Here is a 26,969-nt window from a genome sequence, read left to right on the forward strand (position 1 = left end):
TGGAGCAACCTCACAGGAAATTACCCAAGACTCTTTAGTCTTTCTGACTTAGGTCTATTTATTTTTAAAGACTTTATTTATTTCTTTGACAGAGAGAGAGGCAGCGAGAGAGGGAACATAAGCCAGGGGAAAGGGAGAAGGAGAAGCAGGCTTGCCGGTGAGCAGGGAGCCCAATGCGGGGCTTGATCCCAGGACTCTGGGATCATGACCTGAGCTGAAGGCAGACGCCCAACGACCGAGCCACCTCGGCGCCCCAGGTCCTTTTTTAAAATAGAAAACCAACGGGGCGCCTGGGTGGCTCAGTGGGTTAAGCCTCTGCCTTCAGTTCAGGTCATGATCTCAGGGTCCTGGGATTGAGCCCTGCATGGAGCTCTCTGCGCAGCAGGGAGCCTGCTTCCCTTCCTCTCTCTCTCTCTCTCTCTCTCTCTCTGCCTACTTGTGATCTCTGTCTGTCAAATACATAAATAAAATCTTTAAAAAAATAAAATAGAAAAACTAACATTTAATATAACAAAGTATTCCCTAAAGAAATTTTATACTAAGCAAAGAGATGGCAATTTTCTTGCATCAGAACGATTCATTTTTAAATATAGTTATGCACATTTCATAGAAAAGAAGTATGGCTGAAGACAAAGCTTTCAAGTCAGTTTTATAAATAGTCAAAACCTCTTTTCTTCTACAAGTTGGTTAATTACTTTTCTCTTCTCTGACCCAGAATGGCCCACGCTTCAGCTTTGAATGCCATTCCCGGCCCCTAACTGAAAATGAGAGTCAAGAAAAGCCTTATCAAATCTTTTTTTTTTAAATATTTTATTTATTTGACAGAGAGAAATCACAAGCAGGCAGAGAGGCAGGCAGAGAGAGAGGAGGAAGCAGGCTCGCTGCAGAGCAGAGAGCCGGATGCGGGGCTCGATCCCAGGACCCTGAGATCATGACCTGAGCCGAAGGCAGAGGCTTTAACCCACTGAGCCACCCAGGCGCCCCTAGCCTTATCAAATCTTGAAAAGAAATCATAGCTATGGTACTTTTTAAAATAACTTTTTCCATCACTGCAGTTTATGTTTTTCTTTTTAAAAGAAATCCTTGTGGAGCACACCAATTACTGAAATCGGAAAGGCTAGTTTTACCATTGTGATTGTAACAACATTAATTATGCATAGTTTACTACCGTACTAAATGTAGATGGATTCTACTTTAAAACAATAAAACTCAACCCAAATGAAGAAGCTAGGAGTTGACTATTCATCTTTCAAAAAGATTCTTCAATTTTAAAAGGATTCACTGCCATTTTTTTCATAGAAAATGATACCCCTGTGGTTTTAAAAATCATTAAAAATATTTAATTTACACATAATTCAGGAACTCATCTATCATACAAAACGATGCACAGCGCCACATGTGTATAGATCACACCATAAAGAAAAGGCTCATAAAAATTTCCCATGAGTTATCTAATTAACTGTGACTATAAGAAGGAACATAAACAATGGTTATAATGCAGAGAAAACAACTAGAAAAATTATTCTTGCATTATTTACTTTTTATCATTATATGTAAATGCTTTACATTGCTTAGTTTCTAGATTAAAAAGGACTTTAGTATACTCATTATTCCCTTCCAAAATTACAGATTTATTGGAAAACTTTTCTTTATAAATGATGTAAAAATAACCTGTAGCTCACCTGGTAGAATCAGAATATTTGAATTAATAAAGTAGAATTGGATGACCCATTGATAGCAGATACTGGACAATACCCAAGGAGTCCCAGGTCAGAATGGCCTGGCGGGGAAGTCAGAGATATGGAAATCCAGGAATCTGAACAGAGTGAGGAGCTCCATAGTCCTAACCTCCTGGGGAACTGCTGGTTTAGGAGAGTCTGATGAGGGTTCTTGGCTAACACGGATGTCTCAGAAAAGGCTATCGAGTTCTCAGAAAAGGAGAATTTTGAATAATTTCCTTTGCTTACATTGCTTAGTTTCTAGATTAAAAAGAACTTTAGTACACTCATTATTCCACTCCCCAACCTCAAGTTTTTTAGTCTTAGTTCTAGAATTTCTTTTTTTGTTTTTTTGATTGTTTGTTGTTGTTGTTGTTTTTAAGATTTTATTCATTTATTTGACATTTATTTGATTATGTGACAGACAGATCACAAGTAGGCAGAGAGGCACCAGAGAGAGAGAGGGGAGGCTCCCAGCAGGGAGCCGGATGCAGGGCTCAATCCCAGGACCCTGGAATCATGACCCGAGCTGAAGGCAGAGGCTTTAACCCACTGAGCCACACAGGCGCCCCTTTTTTTAAGTTTTTATTTAAACTCCAGTTAGCATACAGTATGATACTAGTTTCGGGTATACAATTTAGTGATTCAGCACTTCCACAGAAACCTGGTGCTCTCCTTAATCCCTATCACCTGTTTAACCATTCCCTGCCCCCCCGCCCCTTCCCCCGTACGCCTAAATAGCTGATACATGTATGTTTGTTGCTTTTTGCCCCTAATTTACCTTTGGCTTGGTAACATGAAGTTCTTTTACCATCTGAATGTAGTGCTTCTTCCATATACCCTGCTCAAAGGGAGTTGGAGAGAAACTGATGTACCAGTTAAATCGTAAACATTTGAGCGCCCAGAGCTGATCCAGCTCAGTTAAGTTCTTCCAGCTCCAGCTCACCTGGAAAAACAGTTGGAAAGAAAAGAGAAACCTACTCAGTCTTCGCGCCCATTTCGTCTAGGTCTTCAGCTGTCACCCTGGACCTGAGATACCTTTTTGTTCTTTCCCTCCAAATCAAAGCTTACAAAGTTACCTACCCAAAGTGTTCCCTACCCAGGCAGAAGGATTTTCTTTAAATGTGAAATCACAGTTAGATTCAGAGTTAACTAATATTTACTGAGTACCTATTACCTAACCATCCCCCTTAAGGAGACAGGTGTCATTATTACTCTCATGTTGCAAATGAGAGGACTGTGGCTCAGAGAGACTTTGGAATTTCCTAGATGCTCATGTGAGAGTTATATGAGGGTCATAGAAACTCAGATCTGCATATTCTTTACTCGTTTTTTGGTATGTTTCCATTTTCCCTCCATTCTTATGATTTAACTAAATAGAAATTTTATAAATAGAAAGTCAAGTACTGGTATCATATGGTGTGTCCTATATAGCCTTTAAGATTCCATAGAGCATACATTATTTGCTCTGTACATTCCATTCCCACAGCATTATGGTCAATCTCACAATCCAGAAGGAGGTGACACTATTATGTGCAGCAGTGTTTACAATAACTTACTCCAGATTTTGAACAAGTCTTGCTGAAATCTAGGGTCAAGTTCATATATAAAGTTCAGATGAGGGGTTCTGTGTCTTGGCTCCAAGAGTTGCAAAGATGACATCCAACTTTCCAGTGCAAATTTCATCCTTGGAAAACTGGCTTCTTTTGCAACATTAAGTAGATCATTAATAATTTTTGAGCATAAAAAAACGAAAGAAAGAGGGGCGCTTGGGTGGCTCAGTAGGTTAAGCCTCTGACTTCGGCTCAGGTCGTGGTCTCGGGGTCCTGGGATCGAACCCCGCATCGGGCTCTCTGCTCGGCGAGGAGCCTGCTTCCCCCTCTCTCTCTGCCTGCCTCTCTGCCTACTTGTGATCTCTCTCTCTCTCTCTGTCAAATAAATAAATAAAATCTTTAAAAAAAGAAAAAAAAGAAGGAAAAAAATACAAGAAAGAAAGAAGAAAGGGCAGAAACTGTGATATACATCCATTTACCTGGCCCTCCCATTCTCCCTCCTTCCACCTACCAAGTACAGAGTTCCATTATGTTTAGCATTGTTTTCTGTGCTGAAGAGGAGACATACAGGAGAAGGGAGGGCACAATTACAAGAAATAACAGGTTCAGAAACTGGAAGGACAAAAAAGGGTAGAGAATCTGACAGAGCCCCGCAGGCAGGAACAGAAATCACATCTACTTTGTTCAGCGCAGAAATGCAACAACATCGACCTTAATCCCCATATGGTTAATTAACTTAGAATTCAGTGGAGAGGTGAGGTTTCGAGGTTTCGTAGGGAGGGGATGAGGAGAAGTTTCTCCATTTTCACTCTTTTCCTCATTTTCCTTACATCTTGTTATGACATGGCTATTAAATTGTTTGGATTTCCCTGGGGTAGTAGGTTTTTGTATGTTTTGTTTTTGCTTTTTGTTGTTTTTTGTTTGTTTTAAGTAGATAGGAATGAGGAGGGTTGAAGGGTAGGTAGGAGCTTTCAAAATTATCAGCCTCCCCCCATATTTTTAAACTGTTCAAAGCTCATTTTAGTGCAATGATATTCGTGTTTAAATCTAGCTAAAGAACAATTGCCTGTGTCTTCCTCACAGGCAGGACTGGGAACAAATGTAATGCTGAGATCTTGCAAGACTGACATATAATACACATATATGATAGGATTAGTGATTTCAAATAACATTCCCTCCAATGATAACATTCTCACTGTGCGAAACTTGGAAAATTCCAAGAAGTTTTAAGAAAAACAATATACATACCCCCACCAGTCAGACATGACTTTTATTAACCACCTGACATGGTTCTTTTCTGTCTTTTTTCTAAGCATGTATGAAAGCAAATTGGGAAATTCTATATATCTAATTTTAAATAGTGCTTTCTTCATTTCACATATTATAAGCATCTTTGGTCTTAGAAAACATGTTTTGTAATGGCCACACAATAATACATCATATGGCTATATGATAGTCTCTTACTGTTGGACATTTAGAATGCTATGTTCTTTTAAGGAATGTTTCATTTTTGGAATAAGTAGTATGTGTACATTAATACTAAATTTAAAGATCCAAAGGGACATGCAGTAAAAAAAAGTCTCTCTCTTATCCCCATCCTCTGGTCACTCCTTCCCCTCACTGGATGTTACCACACTACAGCTTCTGTGTGTCATTCCAGGAGCATTCCAGGCCTATATTAATAAATATGTATATATTCTTTTTTTCTTTCAAAAGTGGTAGAACAGTTCTGCACCTTTGCTTTTTTCACTGATGATGGATCTTAAAGATTATTGCAGGGGCGCCTGGGTGGCTCAGTGGTTTAAGCCTCCTCCTTCGGCTCAGGTCATGATCTCAGGGTCCTGGGATCGAGCCCCGCATCGGGCTCTCTGCTCAGTGAGGAGCCTGTTTCTCCCACTCTCTCTGCCTCTCTGCCTGCCTCTCTGCCTACTTGTGACCTCTCTCTCCGTCAAATAAATAAATAAAATATTAAAAAAAAAAGATTATTGCAATTTATTTAACCAGTCCCCTAATGGTGGACCTTTCCATTGTTCCCAAACTTTAGCTATTACAAACAATGCTGCAATATTCTTATATACTTTTTGCATATTGAGGCACTCTAAGAAGTGGAGCTGCTGGATCAAAGGAAATCTTTCTTTTTCCTTTTTTTAAAAAATATTTTATTCATTAATTAATTTATTTATTTATTTGTGAGGAAGAGAGAAAGCAAAGCAGGGGGAGAGTAAAAGGGAGTAGCAGACTCCCGGCTAAGCAGGGAGCAAGACCTGTGACTTGATCCCAGGACTCTGGGATCATGACCTGGGCCAAAGGCAGGCGCTTAACCAACTAAGCCACCCAGTTGGCCCTAAATTGTATTTTCTTTTAAGTCTCCAGGGTGTTAAAGAATACTCACAAAGGCCTCCTTCCCTATGTTTTCTTTGAGTACTTTAATGGTTTCCTTTGATTTTATACCAATCTTTTCTTCTACTCGAATTTTTTCAGACAGCTGTCCAATTGTTCTAACACCATATACTGAGTAACTCCTCTTTCTTACTGCATTAATTTTCTTAATTTTAATTAAGACTAAAATTATGTCACACATCTGTGCAAGACTGACATGTGATACATATGATCTGTGTAATGGGGTAACAAGTAATTTCCAGTGTTACCAGACTCTAGGAAAATTCTCAAAAAAATGGCTACCCATTTTATCTTGTAAGCAATTAAAGTATACTTGAACAGACCATGGACTTAACTTGTAGGAAAACAATAGTCAGCCCCTCTTCCAAGGCCAGTGAAAGCGAGTGTACTTACTCTGAACTCTTTTAGTCTTTTGTTTTTTTTAAGATTTTATTTATTTATTTGAGAGACAGAGTGAGCGAGAGAGAGAGAGCATACGTACGGGGTAGAGGGAGGAGAGGGAGGCTAGCCTGCAGGGCTCGATCCCAGGACTCTGGGACCATGACCTGAGCCAAAGGCAGACACTTAACCACCCAGGCACCCTCAGAACTCTTTAAGTCTTGTACTCTTTGTACATACCCCACTAGTACCTTATTTTGAGCTTTTTTATGAATAGCCTGCACTATACAATTTACAATTGTTTTCTAGTCGTATGCGCTATAAGACTATTCTGCTGATGAACCATTTCATATGTATGTTTGTCTCCTCAACGAGCAAATACTATTCTGTGGACACTAATGATGTCTTACATCATTTTACATCTACTTTTGAGCAGTAAATACAGAGGCACAAAGAAGACAGGGGTTAATTCAAACTATATAGACTACACATATTGACCATCTCATCTATTTCTTGGTTTTGCATGTGTGTTTTTTTTCCCCCTCATTTTAGAATTTTCTAGGCTATCACTACAAAACATTGTATATGGATTCTTTGCCTTTACCTGTGCACAACGACAAAGGCTTCGTGGGTCCAGGAAAGAAAAGATGTATAGAGATAACACTCTTGGAAGCTTGGTAGTAAAATCCAGAGCTTCTGCTGGAATTTTTTCTTGAAGTTTTCGACAGCAGAACTTTTGCTGTGACAGGGAGCAACGTTCTAACAGGCCTGTCAAGATTCTTCTCCGTTGAGAGTCTGTCCATTTGTCAAACTGGAAAAAAGAAAGATTAAAATAACCTGCAGCTTCAGTTTGATACCAGAGATTCATTAGAGGAATGGATAAGAATGGCACAGAATTGAGTTTAATTATTTTATTCCTAATGAATAGCATGTATCTCTTCCCCTAATTAACAAATGTGACTTTTTTTACTTATCTATTCTTTCTCACATATATATATGGGAGCATGTGCAAGACCTGAGTGTGTACACGGGGCGCCTGGGTGGCTCAGTGGATTAAGCTGCTGCCTTCGGCTCAGGTCGTGATCTCAGGGTCCTGGGATCTAGCCCCGCATCGGGCTCTCTGCTCCGCAGGGAGCCTGCTTCCTCCTCTCTCTCTGCCTGCCTCTCTGCCTATTTGTGATCTCTCTCTCTGTCAAATGAATGGGTGAAATCTTTAAAAAAAAAAAGAAAAGTGTGTGCACTTGACCTCAGAACTTGTAGTTACATAAGGACAGTAAGTTGGGAGCTGGCCATATTCAAAAACTGAGAAAATATATACTTAACAACATAATTTCAGGGACACCTGGGTGGCTCAGTCAGTTGGGCATCTGCCTTCTGCTCAGATCATGATCCCAGGGTCCTAGGATTGAGCCTCACAGGGGAGCTTCCCTCTCCCCCTGCTTGTGCTCTCATGCTCTCTCTGTCAAATACATAAATATAACTTTCAAAAATGTGTGTATATATACACACCTGGGCAGCTCTTCTCTGGCCAGACTTTCTGTACTGGCTCATAAGTGCCAAACTCCAAGACCAGAAACAAAGCTTTGCATTCACCTCTGGAGATAAGGTATACTATCTAAATATCCCTGAGAAGGGTTAAAGTCCCACTAATGTGTTAATGATTGATTGGAGAGAAAAAGTCAATAGGAAGACATGGGGGGTGGGGGTGGGGAGTGTCAGAGACAGGCAGGAGATGCCAGAGCAATTTGAGGCAGGGCAAACAAGAGCTTTGGTTACTTCACTATTTTCCCTAGAGACAACCCTAAATCAGTCCCAACATCAATGACTGATCAAAGATAAGAATCTGAGGGCTGGCCAAAACCAAAAGAAAGGCTTTTCTGGGAACACCTACCGACTGAATGAGCCACTTTACCAGAGGTCTAAACCTCTCTTTTTTTTCTTAGCCCATTTTAGAGAAGAGAGACAGGAAAGTTTGGGGCGGCCTATATTTTGTATACTATTGCATTTCGCATATAGATTATTTTCTATGGTTGTCTCAAGCTAGTGAGAATTTTATAAGAAATTTTAGTTGTAATCATAAAATACACTACCTAAAAAGGCATATAAAGGGACGCCTGGGTGGCTCAGTTGGTTAAGCGACTGCCTTCAGCTCAGGTCATGATCCTGGAGTTCCGGGATCAAGTCCCATATCGGGCTCCCTGCTGGGCAGGGAGCTCGCTTCTCCCTCTGACCCTCCCACTTCTCATGCTCATTCTCTCTCACACACTCTCTCTCTCAAATAAATAAATAAAATCTTTTTAAAAAAAATAAAAAGGCATATAAAGCATGACAAGTCAACTTCATTATAGTCATGAAGTATTTTTTTTTAAAGATTTTATTTATTTACTTAGAGAGAGAGGGCAAGAGGGAGAGAGAGAAAGTGCGTGAGCCAGGGGAGGGGCAGAGAGCAGGGAGCCCGATGCTGGACTCAGTCCCAGGGCTCTGGGATCATGATCTGAGCCAAAGGCAGACGCTTAACCGCTGAGCCACCCAGGCACCCAGGATGTATTTTTTTAATTGGCAAGAATACTTCTTGATAAAAACTATTCACTATTACATATATCTATTTCATGACCCAAGAATCTCAGTTTGGAAACTATAATTCAAGCAAGGGGAAGGATATAGAGAGCAAGATGGAGTCACTCATGTCCAGCAGTGACATAACTAGCCAAGGATGTTGTAGCTGAGACCAGATATCATCAAAAACAACAGAGACTGGCAGTACTAAGGACTGATAATCAGCAAGGCCCCAGGAACCTGAAAGAACCAAGAGCTGATAATCACTAGAAGGCCTGCAAAGGCCAAAGACTGATTAAACTCCTTTAAACAGAGGATTTCTGCAGCAAACTGTCAGAATCTGCAGACACCGGCCCTTCCACTTCTGACTATACAGACTGACGGCCTTACCTGATTGATCTTAAACATCACAGGGATTCTCCACTGCTTGAACATCACAGCAGTATGAGCTGAGAGCTGACCTAGACTGGACCGAGGCCTCATCTCAACTGTGTGCTCAGGGACTGACCTCACATTTGGTTCATTGCTTCTTGTATAGCTTCTCTGTTGTGTGACTTTGTATGTACTTTGTTTTGTGTGACATGTATGAAGCCAAGTTAAATATGCAGTGATAGGTCATTGTTTGGAATCCTGACATTGTGGAAAGACACAACTCATGTAGAGGCCTTGATAGTGGGCTTGCGGCAGGGGAGAAAAAAACCCAAAACCTCAACTTACAAATAAATGAATAAAACCTATTCATGTAAACAAACTGGGGGTTGCTGGGGGGAGGTGGGGTTGGGAGAGGGGGAGGGGGTTATGGACATTGGGGAGGGTATGTGCTATCGTGAGTGCTGTTAGTGTGTAAACCTGGCGATTCACAGACCTGTACCCCTGGGGATAAAAATACATTATATGTTTATAAAAAAAAAAAATTGGAAGGGGAGGCTAACCATAAGAGACTATGGACTCTGAAAAACAACCTGAGGGTTTTGAAGGGTCAGGGGTGGGAGGTTGGGGGAACAGGTGGTGGGTAATAGGGAGGGCATGTATTGCATGGAGCACTGGGTGTTGTGCAAAAACAATGAATACTGTTACACTGAAAAATACAAAAAAAAAAAAAAAATCTATTCATGTGTGAGTGTTCCCTGATTTCTCCTCTCCCTATTTCTGCACAACTCATATTTCCAGCTCTCACAATCGGGGATTTCTTTCCTTTTGGGATGGACTATTAGAATGAAGAGACTGCGGCCAGGGGAAGAACTGTGCCAGAGAAACCACACTGATCTACAAAATAGCCAAGGGGGAAGTGTGAAGAGAGAGAAAAGCAGTTAGGTTTTTGGCTTGTTGGGAGTTTAGAGGTTCAGAATGTCATAGCCTCGACAGCAATTAGAGACTGTGAGAGAAATAAGGAATGAAGGAAGGTATTAAAAAGAAAACCACAGTACAAAATGGAGTCACTTATGTTAAGGGCCCCATGTCAGCAAAGCAAGATTTAATACTAACCTAATTGTAATATTATATATCCCCCAGGAATATAACCTTTAACCAGTCAACCTGGAATTTCCTGGTCAGCACTAGGAAATTTACCAACAGATCCCTTCCATTCCCCTTAGGAAAGCAATGTTACCTAAAACAATGTGTTCTTTGCTAATAATTTCTGTTGTTAGGGTCCCTCTCTACCTTTCAAAACATTTCCTTTTCTGTAGCTCAACGGAGCTCCTTTCTATTTGTGAAATAGAATGCTACCTGATTCACAAACTGCTCAATATAGTCGTTTTGATCTTTTAAATTACTCAAGTTGAATTTCTGTTGTTTAACAAAGGGAGACCTGAGAAGTACTGTCTAGAGTTTTAAACTGGTTCTGCTGTGATTTTTTTTCCTTTGAAACACGAAGTGAAAATTATAATTCATTTTAAAATTACTTTCAGGCAGCATTCTGTGGTTCTGTAGAAACTGAGCTACATGGGACCCAGGATAATTATGGTTACAAAAAAAATTTTGTGAGATATTATAATCACTGCAAGAAAGTAGAATAACCAAAAATGCCTAACCACAGGGGATCAGCTATGCAAACTGTAATATCTCAACATGATAAGAAGAAGTACGGCATTACAGATTGATGGTGGGTTTGGGAATGAGGCCACGGGAAATCTCACTTACAGTATTCTATTATTTTTAATACTCTTTAGAAATAAATCACTAAATCCCAGCTCCACCACTACCAACCTCTCAATTTCCTCTTTTATACATTAAGAATAATTATATCTAAATTGTAGGTTTGTTGTGAAGATTAAAAAATAATATATGTATAAAATTCTTAATAAGGCCACACCTCATTATAGACATGGTAGCTATCATTGTAAAATATCAAAGTGATGTTAAGAATAATAAGCATGTGGGTTGGGGCGCCTGGGTGGCTCAGTGGATTAAGCCGCTGCCTTCGGCTCGGGTCATGATCTCAGGGTCCTGGGATCGAGCCCCGCATCGGGCTCTCTGCTCCGCGGGGAGCCTGCTTCCGCCTCTCTGCCTACCTCTCTGCCTACTTGCGATCTCTCTCTGTCAAATAAATAAATAAAATCTTAAAAAAAAAAAAAAAGAATAGGGGCGCCTGGGTGGCTCAGTGGTTTAAGCTGCTGCCTTCAGCTCAGGTCATGATCTCAGGGTCCTGGGATCGAGTCCCGCATCGGGCTCTCTGCTTGGCAGGGAGCCTGCTTCCTCCTCTCTCTCTCTCTCTCTCTCTCTCTCTCTCTGCCTGCCTCTCTCTCTACTTGTGATCTCTATCTGTCAAATAAATAAATAAAATCTTTAAAAAAAAAGAATAATAAGCATGTGGGTTAAATCAGTGTTAAAAGAATATATATGCAAACAATTAAATTAAAAAGCATAAGATTATCATGCCTGCAAATTGGCAAGGCTGGGAAGTACATTTAGAATGACTGAGGTTAGCTCATCTACTTTCACTGCTGCCCACAAAAAGAGAACGAGCTCAGGTTGAAGAACAGTGATTTAAAAGCAATATAAAAGAACCCTAGGATTATAAAATGCTGAAGAAATCTATAAAAGAAAACATTAAAACATTTTCCTCTAGAGATTAAAAAGATAATTACATTGGTTTCTCATTTATTTCCCTGATTACCATGGTCAAAAGGTAATTTACATCTGGTTTTGATAGGTGTTCTTTGCTTCGAGGGATTTTTTCCTTTCTAATTGTGTTTGTTTAGGCTAATAGAAAATGAATTTGCATTCCTTGAACTCCTACCAAATGAAGGTGGGTTGATGACTCAGAAGAATGCTTCACAGCTGGGGAAAATCCCTTCGGAATTTAAAAGGTGCTAGGAATAATCCAGAGAGTAAATAATCCATGGAAGAGTTAACTGTCCAGGAATTTGATAATCTCCTACATCCCTCCCATCACCTTCCAAGTAAAAACACCCATAACATAGTAGAGTTCCAAGATGTGAGATCTGGGGAGTAGCTAGGACCATTCTTCCATCCTGGTATCACCTACGGTACCTCCCTTTACAGTTAGTTCCCTTTTTAAAATATTATTTATATCAATTGTATTATGCTATGTTATATATACAATTATGATATGCTTATATTTTATAATTATTTAAATGCCTTTTTATAGAATTGTAAAAATCCGGTGTTTGGAGTAGTTGCTCCAAGGATTTTTACTGCAGTCGCAGGAAGTGAGGGCAGTTGCTAGAAGGCTCTAGCAACTGCTAGAGGCAGTTCTCCTCCTCTCACAACGAGTGGCAAGGAAAAGTTCACAGTGTGTGAGGGACAAGATGAAGAGGAAGGCCTGTTATTGTTTGCTTATTGGTTATTTATCTCAATCTGGTGGACTTTCTTTTTTTTTAATGTTTTATTTATTTATTTGAGAGAGAGAGCAAGAAAGAGAGAGAAAGAAAGATTGAGAGAACGAGTTGCGGGGGGGCAGAGGGAGAAACAGACTCCCTGCTGAGTAGCCAGGGTTTGGGGATCATGACCTAAGCCAAAGGCAGACACTTAACCAACTGAGCCACCGGGGCATCTCTCTGGTTGAATTTCTGAGTCCTATTATCAAAAACTGATTTTCACATTAAAGCAAGAACACATTATTATTTAAAAGTTTCAAAAAGGTACATACACAATTAAACATGAAAATCCTCTGTAACTGCTCTTCGCCATCCAATCTCATTCTATTGTCCTAGATGGACACTATGCACAATTTGCAGTCATCCATTTCTATGCATTAGCATACACATATAGCCATCAATAAGGAAACAAATAAATTAGAGTATACCCATCCTGTAGGATACCGTGCAGCAGTTTAAAAACACAAGACAATATAGCCATAAATGACGACTTGTAGTAAACCCAGAGCATATTGTTTTCTCATTCATTCATGGCATATTCATTTTCTCATTCATTCCTTCATCATGGCTATACCACAATCTATTTACTCAATTTATTACTGACACCATTTACAATACAAAAAGAAAAGAAAAGAAAAAAAAACCCAACTTCAATATTCTGAAACATGCCTTTTCATGTCCTGTGTGAGTATTTCTCTAGCACAGATAAACAGAAGTGGAATTACAGGTTCAAAGGACATTTGCATTTAAAACTTCAGTCAATCCCATCAAATTGTCTTTTAAGTCTTTACCACTTTACCAGTCCCTCCAACTGTGTTTATGCATATCCTCCTACTCTCCAATAAATCCTTACTTACACTGGATATTATCTAGCTCCTCAATTTTTGTCATATAGGCAAAAGGAGGGGTTAGGAATCTCACCACCCAGGTGCCCTGTCCAGATTATTTAATACTAGATTTACTTTTAATACTAGATTGAGCTTTAAACTGACACTTGATCCCTACAATGAATAGTAATGCTAAGTTAAAAAAAAAAAAAAGTGGCACCTGGGTGGCTCAGTGGGTTAAAGCCTCTGCCTTCAGCTCAGGTCATGATCTCAGGGTCCCGGGATGGAGCCCCACATCGGGCTCTCTGCTCCTCGGAGAGCCTGCTTTCTCCTCTCTCTCTGCCTGTCTCTCTGCCTACTTGTGATCTGTCTGTCAAATAATGAATAAAATCTAAAAATCATTAAAAAAAAGGGGGGGTATACTTATTTTTCTTTTCTTTTCTTGGAAATGTACTTCTTATGTTATCAACATCTTATGGTATTCCTGAAAATAAACAAAAGAACTAAAATGTGGGGGTTCCTGGGTGGTTCAGTCGGCTGAGCATCTGCCTTAGCTCGGGTCATGATCCTGGGGTCCTGGGATCCACCCCCTAGTCCCTCTGCTCAGCAGGGAGACTGCTTCTTCCTCTCCCTCTGCCTGCCATTCTCCCCACCCCCCACCCCTGCTTGTGCTTGTGTTCTGTCAAATGAATAAATAAAATCATTAAAAAAGTAAAAAATAATAAAAACTAAAATGGAGAGAGAAAATTAAATAAGGCAAATTGTAAATATACCCCTCAAACAATTCACGTGGCATTTGTGCAGGTATATGGACTGCCACATGATATAGTGACTTTAAAGTATAAGTTTGTTATGGGACAAAAGAGAAAAAACAGTAAGTATCACTTATTCATTTAGACAGCATTTATTAAATGCCTGGTAGTGTCAAGGAATATGTAAAGGACAAGATATAAAACCATGTCTTCCCCCTGTAAATGAGTCTGTTGGAGAAGAGAGATCTTTGCAAATGTATTTCTATTTGCTATGGTAAAAGAAAAGAAAAGCAAGATCTTTTAAAAAATATAAAGACCTTGAATTTTTTACAGGATGGTATCAAAAATATTTAACAACTGATAATGCCACCAACTAATGAAAAGTTGGTCACATCAAATACTGGCTGAACACTGGCCTTGGTTACATTAATTAGGGGTTTCCAGTGATAGTATGTGGAATGACAGTATAAAAAAACACTTATTCTAAATAAGTCTCTTTTTAAGTTGTTGGTAACAGATATAAAGCTAGTTTAGAAATATAAATAGGATATGAGAAAAACTTAGCTAGATTTTAAATTTTTGATATTTTTCATTTCTTAATTTTTATCATATTTACAAAATATTGTTATTATTTTGAATAGGTAACACAGTCACATAATTTAAAAAAATCAAAAGGTACAAAAGGTTCTTTAGCTGAAGGAGTCCCTTCCACCCTGTTCCAGATTTACAGTTCTCCCTGGGGGAAACAAATGTTGCCTTTTTTCTTGTGTATCCTTCCAGATATACTATGCAAATAATTTTTTAAAATTTACTTAAGTTAACAAACATCCTAGACTGCAGTCTGTAGATCAACACAAAAAAGAACCAGTGACCAACTAAGACAACCAAGAACATTAAGGAACAGTATTTTTGTTAATCTAGTGCAATGTTTGTATCCCCCCCCCACACAAATTCATACGCTGAAACCTAACCCACAAGGTGGTGGTACTAGAAGGGGGTTGCTTTGGGAGGGAATTAGGTCACAAGGGTGAAGCCCTCATGAATGAGATTAGTATCCTTATAAGAGACCCCAGAGAGCTCCCTCCCTCCTCCTGCCATGTGAGGTTAGAGTGAAACAATGGCCATCTATGAACCAGAAAGTGGTGTCGCCAGACACCAAATCTGTCCATGCCTTGATCTTGGACTTCTCAGCCTCTGAAACTATGAAAAATAAATTTCTGTTACTTACAAGCTACCCACTTACCTATCTATTTAGGTTTCTTAATTCTTGTTACATGTGATCAACTTGAAATATCCCACCTTTAAAGCATACAGTCAATGCTTTCTCTTTAAGGGAACATATCTGACCTGGATTATAACAGTGGACAAGATGCCCTCTCCAATGAGTTTCAGTAACAAAGTGTCTAGAGAAGTTTGGGATGCTATAACAAAATATATAGACTGGTTAGCTAGCTGTCCTCTCAGACCCAACTCACCTTTATAAACCCTACTTTGTGAGTATAGAACTCTAACTGATATATACAGAGAGTACCAGTAGAATTTCTCAGGCAATGAGTGATCACTTATTACCTTATGTTCAAACTGAATTCTTTGTGCTCTATGATAGTGTGACATAACATAATAGAGAAGTAACTATATTTTAAATGATTACCCATTTTCCCAGCAGAGCTCTTCTTTCTTCAAATACCTACAATAAATAAAAAGAACGAAATGATTTTGTATTTCATGGTTCAAAATACCCATTATAAGAAAGATATCATTAAAGTATCAATAAATAAAAATTGACAGTCTTTTCATTATACCAATGAGTATAAAAAGACAGATTTCACTCCTGAGAGGGTACTTTCCTTATTTTTAACTTGGAGAAGTGTAGTTTTTCTCAATTTCTCCATGTGGAATAATTCATCTTAAAGAAAAAGCAATGCTTTTTTTGTTAAGGGAAAGACATAAGAATGGAACTGTAAAGTGAAATCAGTTTTAGAATTTGAAAGGATATGAAAAAATGGACAAAGGAAAAAGAGGAAAATGGAGATCCTCTCTCAAATATCAATCATATGAGAACGCGTGAAATTTATGAGTGAGCAGCTCTGTTTTTTATATTTCGTCATGTACACATATCGTAGGTGTACTGCACTGATATGTTTGCAGGATTAGAAATTTGTGTATGTGTACCTCTGGGCTCACAACTTGGTGTTTACCTGGATAGGCTTGTTCTGATATACTCGTTAGCACAGACACCATGCCATTTTTACATCTCTACTAGAGTACATAGCATATTACAGGTACTCCTGTTTGCCGGATTGAATGAACTGGTTGTGGTAAGTAATGTTTTTATGGATGTAGCAGTACAATGTGGGTGGATTTATATATTAGTGTGGAGGTGTTTTCCTGAGCACCAGTCATATGTGTATTTGAATGAATGAGGAAAGGAGAATGGCAGAGGAGGGAGTTATGGAGAGAGGAAGCAAGGGAGAGTCACGAACAGATGTGAATGTCTCTCTCTCCCCCACATTCAGGCCCTCTGTCAGCTTTCAAAATCGGATTGATGTTTTTCCCTTACTTTTAGCACTGCCTAAATTCTCTAGTGCTGTAAGAATGTTCCCACTTGGAGACTAAGGCCCATTTCTTTCCTTTTTGTGGAGGAGGATGACGATCTGGTTTTATGTTTCTAACGGATAATGCTTTCCTTCCTTTTTTTAGACTCTCAAACTCTAGTTTGAAAGGGCACACAAAAGGCGGGTTAAAATAATTGGTTCAACAACAACCTCAAGGCCAGTGAAATGTCAGTTTTGCTCCTGGCTGGAGAATCTCCTTCGTTACAGGTAGACATTTTTCTCATATCAGAGAAGAAGAAAAAGAAGGTCCTTCTCCCCTGCCCCCTATTAACCCTCACCTGGGCTATTAGGACCCTCAAATAATGGCAACAGGTAAACATGGGATTTCTGGATGAAAATAGAAGAGAACCTATAGAATACAGAAGATTTTAAAATGTGGCTTCAGATATTTCCCGAACTCTTCTTCTATCTAACCAAAGTCTACCAATCATCTGTTGTTGGATCCAAGTCACCAGCTCCAGTACTTCTCAGAGGCCCAGGGGACCGAACTCCTCCCAACGAATTTCCAGTTATAATCCATGTTCCACGTGGGCTTTATAGAGTTTGCTATGGCTCTCATTGTCTCTGGTCATTTTATCTTCCCATGTGGATTACAACCACTTTCTCTATAATCTGTCTAAGTTGCAAGGCAGGCCCTCAATAAACACCTGCTGACTGAACAACAACAAAAATGCTTCAAAAGTCATAGCATTTTATTTTTATTATTTTTTAAAGATTTTTATTTATTTATTTATTTGACAGAGAGAGAGATCACAAGTAGGCAGAGAGGCAGGCAGAGGGAGAGGGAGAAGCAGGCTCCCAGCTGAGCAGAGAGCCCGATGATGCGGGGCTTGATCCCAGGACCCCGAGATCATGACCTGAGCTGAAGGCAGAGGCTTTAACCCACTGAGCCGCCCAGGTGCCCCAAAAGTCATAGCATTTTAGAGCTAAAAGGAACCCCTAAGATCTTTTGAATTTCCTTATTTTAGAGAGGATAAGCAGAGGTTATCCTTTTTTATTTACATTTATAAATTTTTAAAAATCACTGGTTCCAAGTTGTCTGTTCAGCTCAACTCTGTACTGGTTCCTCACTAGAACTGTGGTCTTCCTCATCCTGACATCCAGCCCTACATTTGCAATAACTGTTGCGAGAAGGAGAAAATATTAAGTCCTAAGATCATAACCTCTTTTCAAAAGGAGGATGAGATGACCATCAAGGTGCCCAGTGACAATATGGGGCATTGGAAACAAAGGGGCACTGGCTTGAAGGGAGAAGGATAGTTAGTGAGAAGGTAGCAGGAAAGGAATGGGGTGGGAGGTGGGGAGTGTACTCGGCTAAAACAGTGGGTTGTTTTTTGTTTTGTTTTTGTTTTAGAGGGTGGGGAGGGACAGAAGCAGAGGGAGAGAGAAAATCTTAAGCAGGCTCCACACCCAGTGCAGAGCCCAACACAGGGCTCGATCTCACAGACCTGAGACCATGACTGAGCCGAAATCAAGAGTCGAATGCTTAACTGTCCCTAAAGCAACAGTCTTTGGAGGGTGAATGACCAAGTCTAAGGAGGTCCAAGCAAATCCAGTTCTTACAAAGGCATCTAGACCCAGGTAGAGACCAATGGGAGAAAGGAAAACCACTAGACAAGCTCAGATCTGGGTCTGACTCTACCCTTGCAAGAAAGAATTTGGGACACATTATTGTCAGAGCCTTGGGTTTGGAGCAAGTCTTCATTTCAAAGACTTGCAACCAGGTTTGGCATCTTAAAGAGCTGGAAAACAAAGTATTGATTCAAAACAGAAATATTAAAATGATCTGCTTTTCTCACAGAGCACTGCAGTTTGTTTATATCACAGTTTACTTGGAGCCTGCTGTTAAGTCAAAATCCTACGGTTGTTATTTTAGTCTGTTGACAGCGCAGTTACATATTTCGCCGTGTGACGTCATTACAGTGTAGGAGTGAGGCATTTAGGGGCTCCTAAATTATGATTGATTAATGGCAACAAGGTGCTTTTTCTCAGAACACCTTTTAACATGTATTGTACTACATCTCGAAAAAGAAATGTTGGTTACTTTCAATTAAAGCACTGGATGGCAGGGGCGCCTGCTTCTCCCTCTGCCTCTGTCTGCTCTTCCCCCAGCTTATGCTCACTCTCTCTCTCTCTGACAAATAAATAAAATCTTAAAAAAAATTAAAACATTAGATGGCTAGATGGCAAAGAAATGCACACTTTTAAAACACTCTTCCTCTCAAAATTCGTAATGCTCAAGTCATTTTGAAATCTGTTACATTTGCCCCTGCTGATCATGCTGTCATTGAAGGCATCTGAATTTGAATTCAATCTCTCTCTTTTTTTTTTAAGATTTTATTTATTTATTTGACAGAGATCACAAGCAGGCAGAGAAGCAGGCGGGGGTGGGGGGGTGGGGGGAGGGAAGCAGTCTCCCTACTGAGCAGAGAGCCTGATGCAGGGCTCGATCCCAGGGCCCGGAGACCATGACCTGAGCTGAAGGCAGAGGCTTTAACCCACTGAGCCACCCAGGTGCCCCTCAATCTCTCTGCATTAAGCCTGCTGTGAAGTTCAATTCCTGTACCCCAATGAGTACTGAGTATTGTATGGAGGTGTTGAATCATGACATTGTACACCTGAAACTAATATGACACTGTATGTTAACTAACTAGAATTTAAGTTAAAAAAATTCTTTTTAAATCCTGTGACCCTTTTTTTTTTTTTTTTTTTTTTAGTATTTATTTGACAGAGAGGCAGAGAGGCAGGCAGAGAGAGAGAGGGAAGCAGGCTCCCTGCGGAGCAGAGAGCCCGATGTGGAGCTCGATCCCAGGACTCTGGGATCATGACCTGAGCCGAAGGCAGAGGCTTTAACCCACTGAGCCACGCAGGTGCCCCTTCTGTGACCCTTTTTAAGACTGAAATAGTTACATATTTTACATCTTACTACAGAATCAAAGACAGACCAAAATAAAACAAAAATAAAAACAAGGACCTCAAAATTACACTGATCATTGGTGACAGATGCCCTATTTAGAAGTATAGAAAAATCCTTACAATTATTGTATGGACACCTTCTGCCAAGCTGTGTCTGTGGTGTCTATTTTTAATGTCCTTTATACAGTCAGAATGTTAGATCTGGAAACAACCTCTGAGGTAATCTCATCCAACTCACTTATTTTATAAGGAGGATGGTAAAGCCCAGAGAAAGTAGGTGACTTACTCAAGTCAGACAGGAAAGTATCAGTGATCTGGAACCAGAATTTTCAATTCCCAGAGTTATTGTTTTCTCTTTATTTTTATTTATATCATTTTGAGACTATTTTCAAATTCGGAATTTTAGAAATTTTATTATACTATGTAAAGTAAAAAATGAAAGCTTTCTTCCTACAGGACCACCACCCCCTGGAAACCACTATTAATAGTTTGGGATTGGGGCACCCAGCTGGCTCAGTCACTGGAACAAGTAATTCTTGATCTTGGGGTTGTGAGTTCAAGCCTCACACTGGGTATAGAGATTACTTTAAAAAAATAGTTTGGTATACCTGGATACAAATTTAATATGGGTCTATATATATTTCTACATATACATATGTGTATATATACATGCACAGATTTTAAAAAATAATTTTAGTACAAACTGGAACTTAACTAAACCACAAAATAACTCCTTGATAAAAAAAAAAAAAAAAAGAGCTAAGAACACCTGGATGGCTTAGTTGGTTAAATGTCCAACTCTGGACCTCAGCTCAGGTCATGATCTTGGGGTTGTAGAATCATGCCCTGGGTGGGGCTCCTTGCTCAGCAGGGAGTTTGCTTAAGATTCCCTCTCTTCCTCTCTCTCTGCAGTCCCCTCAAACAAATAAATCTTTTTTAAAAAAATGAGAGGTCTAGGGGAACCCGGGTGGCTCAGTGGGTTAAGGCTCTGCCTTAGGCTCAGGTCAGGATCTCAGGGTCCTCGGATCGAGCCCCACATCCGGCTCTCTGCTCAGCAGGGAGCCTGCTTCCCACCTCTCTCTCTGCCTTCTGCTCTGCCTATTTCTTATCTCTCTCTCTCTCTCTGTCAAATAAATAAATAAAATCTTTAAAAATAAAAGAGAGGTCTATGGGATGCTTGGGTAGCTCAGTTGGTTGAGCATCTGCCTTTGGCTCAGGTCATGATCGCAGCTAGAGTCCTGGGATTGAGCCCTGCCTGCATCAGGCTCCCTGCTCCACGGGGAGCCTGCTTCTCCCTCTTCCTCTGCTGCTCACCCTGCTTGTGCTCTCTGTCAAATAAATAAATAAAATCTTAAAAAATAAATTAAAAAATAAAAATGAGAGGTCTAAAGAACAAAATAAATATTATCTCTAGAAATTATCATTTTGAGACAAAAGCTATTAAAAAATCAAGATCAGATGAGGGCTGTGATTCACTGCCCCGGGTTTATTCACCCACCGTTTGCAGTGCTGTTGGTTCTCAGCCATGAACTTGAGAGCTCTGCTTTATTCAAAGTCAGGCCCAGGTAGCCCCTACTAGATGGTCAGTGTAGAAGTATATTTTTAATTATTTATTTATTTAAGCAACCTCTACACCAATGTGGGGCTCAAATGCACAACCTGAGATCGAGAGTCAGATGCTCCCTATGCCGGCGCCCCACTGTGGAACTATAAAGGCTGGTGGCTACAGGGCCAGGCCTCAAACATGTGGCCTTTGACCCTTCCCCTCTACTTCTCCCCTTACTCTCCCCTTACTCACCTCCCCTCCTTGGCCCTACGTGCCAATCTCAGAGTCTACTTCTCCAGTAAACCAACCGCAACAGGCAATCAGGCAATTAAGGCTTTTTTCAATGGGGCGCCTGTGTGGCTCAGTTGGTTAAGCAGCTGTCTTTGGTCCAGGTCCTGATCCCAGGGTCCTGGGATGAAGCCCCCCCTTGCTCAGCAAGAGCCTGCTTCTCCCTCTCCCTCCCCTCTCCCCCTGCTTGTTCTCTCTCTGTCACATAAAGAAATAACATCTGGAAAAAAAAAAGATACTTTCTCCCTGGCTGCTAAATTGATCAAGACTCCTAATTTTTCAAAGAAAATCTCTGAAATCAAGGCGTCCAACAAATACGTATTTCAATTCAAGTCATTTTTTCACATATGTGTAAAGCCTTCACAATTCTAGGAGAAAACAGATTTCAAAACTGAACACCGAAGTTTTTTAGGGGGAGAGGGGGAAAGCAGAGAAGCCGTTATATAAACTGTGGGAGCGCCAAGAACGTTTACAAACAGGTTCTCAGTAAGCAGTTGCGGAGCTGAATATCAAGGGCTTTCCATAGACTTGCTTGTGTTCGGGGCCAGATGAAGGCCAGATTTCAGTCTCTCATTCTCTGTCTTTCCTTTTGTTTCTCCTGGTCCCTCCTCTTATTCTCTGTCTCATTCTTCTGTCCTCACTTCTTTTATCTTTTTCCTTTTCAGTCTTTCTCCCTTTTATTTCTCACTACTCCCGTCACCACACTGGCTGCTCTCTCTCTCGCCAGATTGCTCACATTTCACATCAGAGGAGTAGAACAGGAAAGCACTGAACAGGAGGGGTCAGACTGATGCTCGTGTTTTCCCAGGGTAGTTAGCATATCTGTTCAGTGTAGAGGCAAAGGGTCAAATCCAGACTAAGGAAGGAGAGATGTAGGGACAGGAAGGGGATTGTCAGGGAAGGAGGTCCCAGGGAGGATGGCTGAACTTTGACTCCATCTTTTGTGCATCAGGAACTATGTCAGGCACTGGAAATACAGAGAGGAAAGACACAATCTCAACTCTTAACACATCACAGCCGACTGGGAAAGTGGGTAAACAGTGATGAGAGCAAAGAGAAGCAAACAGGAGGAGGCTTTCTGGAGAAAATGACATTCAAGTTGCTCGTAGGAGAGGCAACAAGGGGAGCGAAGGAGTGGAGGTGTGAGAGGGCCTGGCTCATCTGGAGGCTACTTTGTTGGTCTGGGCCTAGGATGGGAGGAAGCAGTGGCAGGGCTTGGAACTGACAGGTTGGCTGAGGTCGACTTAAGAAAAGTCCCCAGTGCTAGGTGTAGGGGTTTGGAATCTACTCTTTGGAGCAGGGCCTGTAACCAGTTTCACACAAAAGGATGACCTTGGTATTTTATTTTAGCTTTTAATTCTATTTATTTTTCTTGTTTTAGTTTGGTATTTTAGGAAAATCACTCTGGGACCAGAACAGAAGATGGGATTGGTCGGGAGAGAGGCAATGAAACCCGTTAGGGGTTACAGCGGTGCATCGGGCAAAGGGTGAGGGCAATGAGGGTGTGAATTGACAATGGGAAGCTAGAGGCAAATGGATGAATGAAGGAGAGGGGCCCAGATGAAGAGGAAGACTTCTAGAACTTGAAAATGAATTGCATGTGGAAGTGAGGGGGAGCTGGTAGAGACATCTCCCTGGGCCTCCATCTCACACTCCTAAATGTCTTGGAATACCAAGAGGGCCAGGTTTCCACTGCCCTTTCCTTGGGCCATTTCTCCAAGGTACATTTGGAGCAAGGCAGCCTTGAGTAACGAGGTACTATCTCCCTCGGGGACCAAGGGCAGACTGTTACTGCTTACTATAAAAGCAAAGGACTCCCTGGGCTCACTGTTCTCAGTTGTCATGCAAACCCATGGTGTGTGTAGTATTTTTCCATGCCTTCTGGAGCACTCCTGTGGGACAAGGTGGGCGAAGAGAACCAACGCCAACATGTTGCTCCTGCCACTTGCTGCACTGTGGGTAATAAAGATTTTTATCTCTGACCCAAGAATCCGGTGTTTTCTGATGAAATGGTAGTGTCTTCTATGCCATAAGTAATGGGCTAAGTTATTAGTTTGTAAATTGGGGAAAACCAACCCAGAGCTGGCAGGGAGAAGGATGATTTCTGGCTTGAGTGACTTGGTGTAAAATGATGCCTCTTACTGGGGGAGGAAGAGGTGTGTAGGAACAAGATAATGAAGTCAGTCTTTTTTTTTTTTTTTTAAGATTTTTATTTATTTGACAGACAGAGATCACAAGTAGGCAGAGAGGCAGGCAGAGAGAGAGAGAGAGAAGGAAGCAGGCTCCCTGCTAAGCAGAGAGCCTGATGTGGGACTCGATCCCAGGACCCTGGGATCATGACCTAAGCCGAAGGCAGAGGCTTTAACCCACTGAGCCACCCAGGAGTCCCTGAAGTCAGTCTTACTGATGTTGATTGTTTTTTACTGACAGCTAGGTGTGGTCCTTATAACAGGGATTAATAATAGAAGCTCAATGACCTGTTGGTAAATTCTTCCCCCAACTGAAGCAGGAGTAGAAATCCCCAGAGGCTGGCCAGTGACACCCCAGCATGATACTCGGCTTCCCACCTCTGCAATCCTCTGGTGTATTATTCCATGAGTGCTTCCCCAGAAAGCAGATAGGAAATAAACTTCTTAGGAGAAGCTGAGTAATGCGAGTCATCAGTTGAGACTTATTCATTTTATTTGGTTAAATGTGCAGCATTATTCAGTAATTGCAATTCTAGCAAGAAAATCTTTTTCTGGGAACTCCTCACAGACTACCCTCACAGGTATAAAATAGCTCTGGTCACTTACCCGGTCATTCAAAAGCTGATGGTTTAGAGGTGTCCAGGTACTCATCTTTGTCTGCATTTTGGGAGCATCTATCCTTTTTGGAGGTGCAAATGCCATCATGAAATAACAGAATATTCTTCCATAAGAAAAACCATACCTATCAGAAGAAATGAAATATAGGATCTTCAGAATAGTAAAAATACTAAGATTATACCATCTTTTAGTACACTGAGAGAGAGAATTGTGGAGGGAGAAGAACATGTACTGGGAACATTTTATAGGTCAGGCACTTTATATGCATGCTTAATTAAAGCTCATAACAATCTGGGGAGGTGGTGGGTTTTAGCTCATTTTATAGATGAAGAAAACAAGGCTCACTGATGTTACACACCCTGCCTAAGTTTATACAGACAGACAGTAGATTGTGGAACTAGAAATCAGATCAGGTCTATTTAAATTACTTCTAGCTAAGAACATACCCACCTGGCCAGAAAGAAGTATTTAATTTATAAAATCATAGTGCAATATAAATCACTCCATCCTGGTCCCTGTCTTTCTTCCTCCCCTCTCTGTGATACCTAAGTAGCAAGGGTTCTAGCTTAATACCATATTTAAGAAGTAGAATGGTGTAATGGACAAATCTGAGCCTTTAGAGATGGCTTTATTTGGGTTTACTGGGGGAAATGTGCTGTTTTTAGGTACCCAGTCTAGGTTTTTGTTCATTTGATTAAAACACTTTAGGGCGCCTGGGTGGCTCAGTGGGTTAAGCCGCTGCCTTCGGCTCGGGTCATGATCTCAGGGTCCTGGGATCGAGTCCCGCATCCGGCTCTCTGCTCGGCGGGGAGCCTGCTTCCCTTCCTCTCTCTCTGCCTACTTGTGATCTCTCTCTGTCTACTTGTGATCTCTCTCTGTCAAATAAATAAATAAAATCTTTAAAAAAAAAACCAACACTTTAATTTCCATGAAGAATTACTTTCCCCTCATTGTTTAGAATCTGCTGGGTTGGTTAATCAAGGTGGCCTCCACTTCCCCAGCCAGGACCTGGTCATGAGACCAAGCTACACCAGTGGGACTGACGCTGGCTCCTCCTAACTTGACAGTTGAGGTGGTTGTTAACAATAGCATCAGTGCCCTGTTAAGTTGCTCCTGCTGCCTTACCCCTCAGAAGCCCCTTGTGCTTTCTTGCCCACTTTTTGTAAGCCACCTGATTATCCTTGCAATAAATTTCTTCTTTCTCCTTATTTACTTACATTGTAAATATTATATTTGCTGGGAGCCTGGGTGACTCAGTGGTTTAAGCCTCTGCCTTCGGCTCAGGTCATAATCTCAGGGTCCTGGGATCGAGCCCCGCATCGGGCTCTCTGCTCAGCAGGGAACCTGCTTCCTCCTCTCTCTCTGCCTGCCTCTCTGCCTACTTGTGATCTCTCTCTGTCAAATAAATAAATAAAATCTTTAAAAAAATATTATATTTGCTTACATTAAAAAAAATACAAAACTTTTTTACTTTATACAGGTTTGATCCTGGCTCTAAAACTTACTAGCTATATAACATTTTGTAACTTATTCAGTCTATCTGAGCTTTCAATCTATCTGCATCTACCTTAAACCACTGTTTCAAAGATTGTAGAAAATGGGTCCAACAGAGTGACTGACAGATGGACAGTCTCAGAAACTAGTAACTTTCCTTAGAATTTGACAGAGTGCCTCAAAACCAGTCAGAGGGGGGCAACTGGGTGGCTCAGTCAGTTGAGCAACTGCCTTAGGCTTAGGTTATGATCTCAGGGTCCTGGGATCAAGGCCCACATCAGTCTCCCTGCTCCGTGGGGAGTCTGCTTCTCCTTCTCCCTCTACCCCTCTCTCCACGTAAGCTCTCTGTCTCTCTCTCTCAAATAAATAAAATCCTAAAAAAACAAAAACAAAAACAAAACAAAACTATTGGGGGGCCATAGTAAAAAAAGTTGTTTTTTTTTTTAAAGATTTTGTTTATTTATTTATTTGACAGAGAGAGATAGTGAGAGAGGGAACACAGCAGGGGCAGTAGGAGAGGGAGAAGCAGGCTTCCCGTAGAGCAGGGAGCCCGACTCAGGGCTCGAATCCAGGACCCTGGGATCATGACCAGAGCTGGAGGCAAATGCCTAATGACTGACCACCTGGGCACCCCAACAGTTTCAATATTATATCCTCAGAGTTTCTACTTGCTACTGCCTTCCTTCCTCTCTGAAGGTGGGTTTCATATTAAAGCCAGGGCTTGCCTCCCTGATCTATGGGTTCCAAAAATTACTATACAGCAGCAAAGATTGGGCAATTAAAAAAGAAAATATTACTTTTTGGCTGATATGGGATTCCCCCAAAAGCTAGATCTGAAATCTCTAAGGCTCTCCCTTGACAGGTAATATTGTCTCTCAGATTTGAGTTATAGCTGAAGATAAAGCCAATGTTTGAAAACTACAGGGGCATCATTACCCAATTGCTTCTTGGCAGTTGCCTACTGCCACCAAACCACTGGTATAAAGAGGACTCACATCAGCACTCACATTCTTCCCAACCTCTAACAGTGGTTACACTGTTGGTTAAACATGTGAGTCACACATGGTTAGCCAAATTGCAAAATGTATAAGAAATTATTTCATTACAGTATTATTAATTGGCAGCTATAAAAGTATGTGTGAGTGGGCAGATTATAGATACAAAGTGTGGTCTCTGAGCCTAGATCTGCCCAGTTAAAAATCACATTTTTTTTTTTGCTTTGTATCGTTATTTATGTTTGATTTTTCTTCTCTTTAAACCAGTTATTGTTTTTAATC

At 40.8% G+C, this 26,969-nt stretch overlaps 1 protein-coding gene across 6 annotated transcripts in view; it reads right to left on the reverse strand.

The window, feature by feature from the left end:
* The window catches only part of FBXO16 (F-box protein 16), a 52,769-nt gene that overhangs the window by 23,729 nt on the left and 2,071 nt on the right, over nt 1-26,969 (reverse strand). For 5 of the 6 annotated variants that reach the window (XM_045998591.1, XM_045998586.1, XM_045998585.1 and 2 more), the window contains exons 2-5: nt 24,187-24,322; nt 15,678-15,713; nt 6,654-6,860; nt 2,500-2,664 (exon numbers count right to left, since the gene is read on the reverse strand). In XM_045998591.1, coding sequence (XP_045854547.1) covers nt 2,500-2,664; nt 6,654-6,860; nt 15,678-15,713; nt 24,187-24,285 — 507 coding nt within the window. In that variant the 5' untranslated portion in view covers nt 24,286-24,322. The remainder of the gene's footprint in view (nt 1-2,499; nt 2,665-6,653; nt 6,861-15,677; nt 15,714-24,186; nt 24,323-26,969) is intronic. The other variant, XM_045998587.1, reaches the window with a different exon arrangement.

The sequence above is a fragment of the Meles meles genome, chromosome 2 (assembly GCF_922984935.1).
Source record: "Meles meles chromosome 2, mMelMel3.1 paternal haplotype, whole genome shotgun sequence".
In the NCBI taxonomy this organism is placed as follows: Eukaryota; Metazoa; Chordata; class Mammalia; order Carnivora; family Mustelidae; genus Meles; species Meles meles.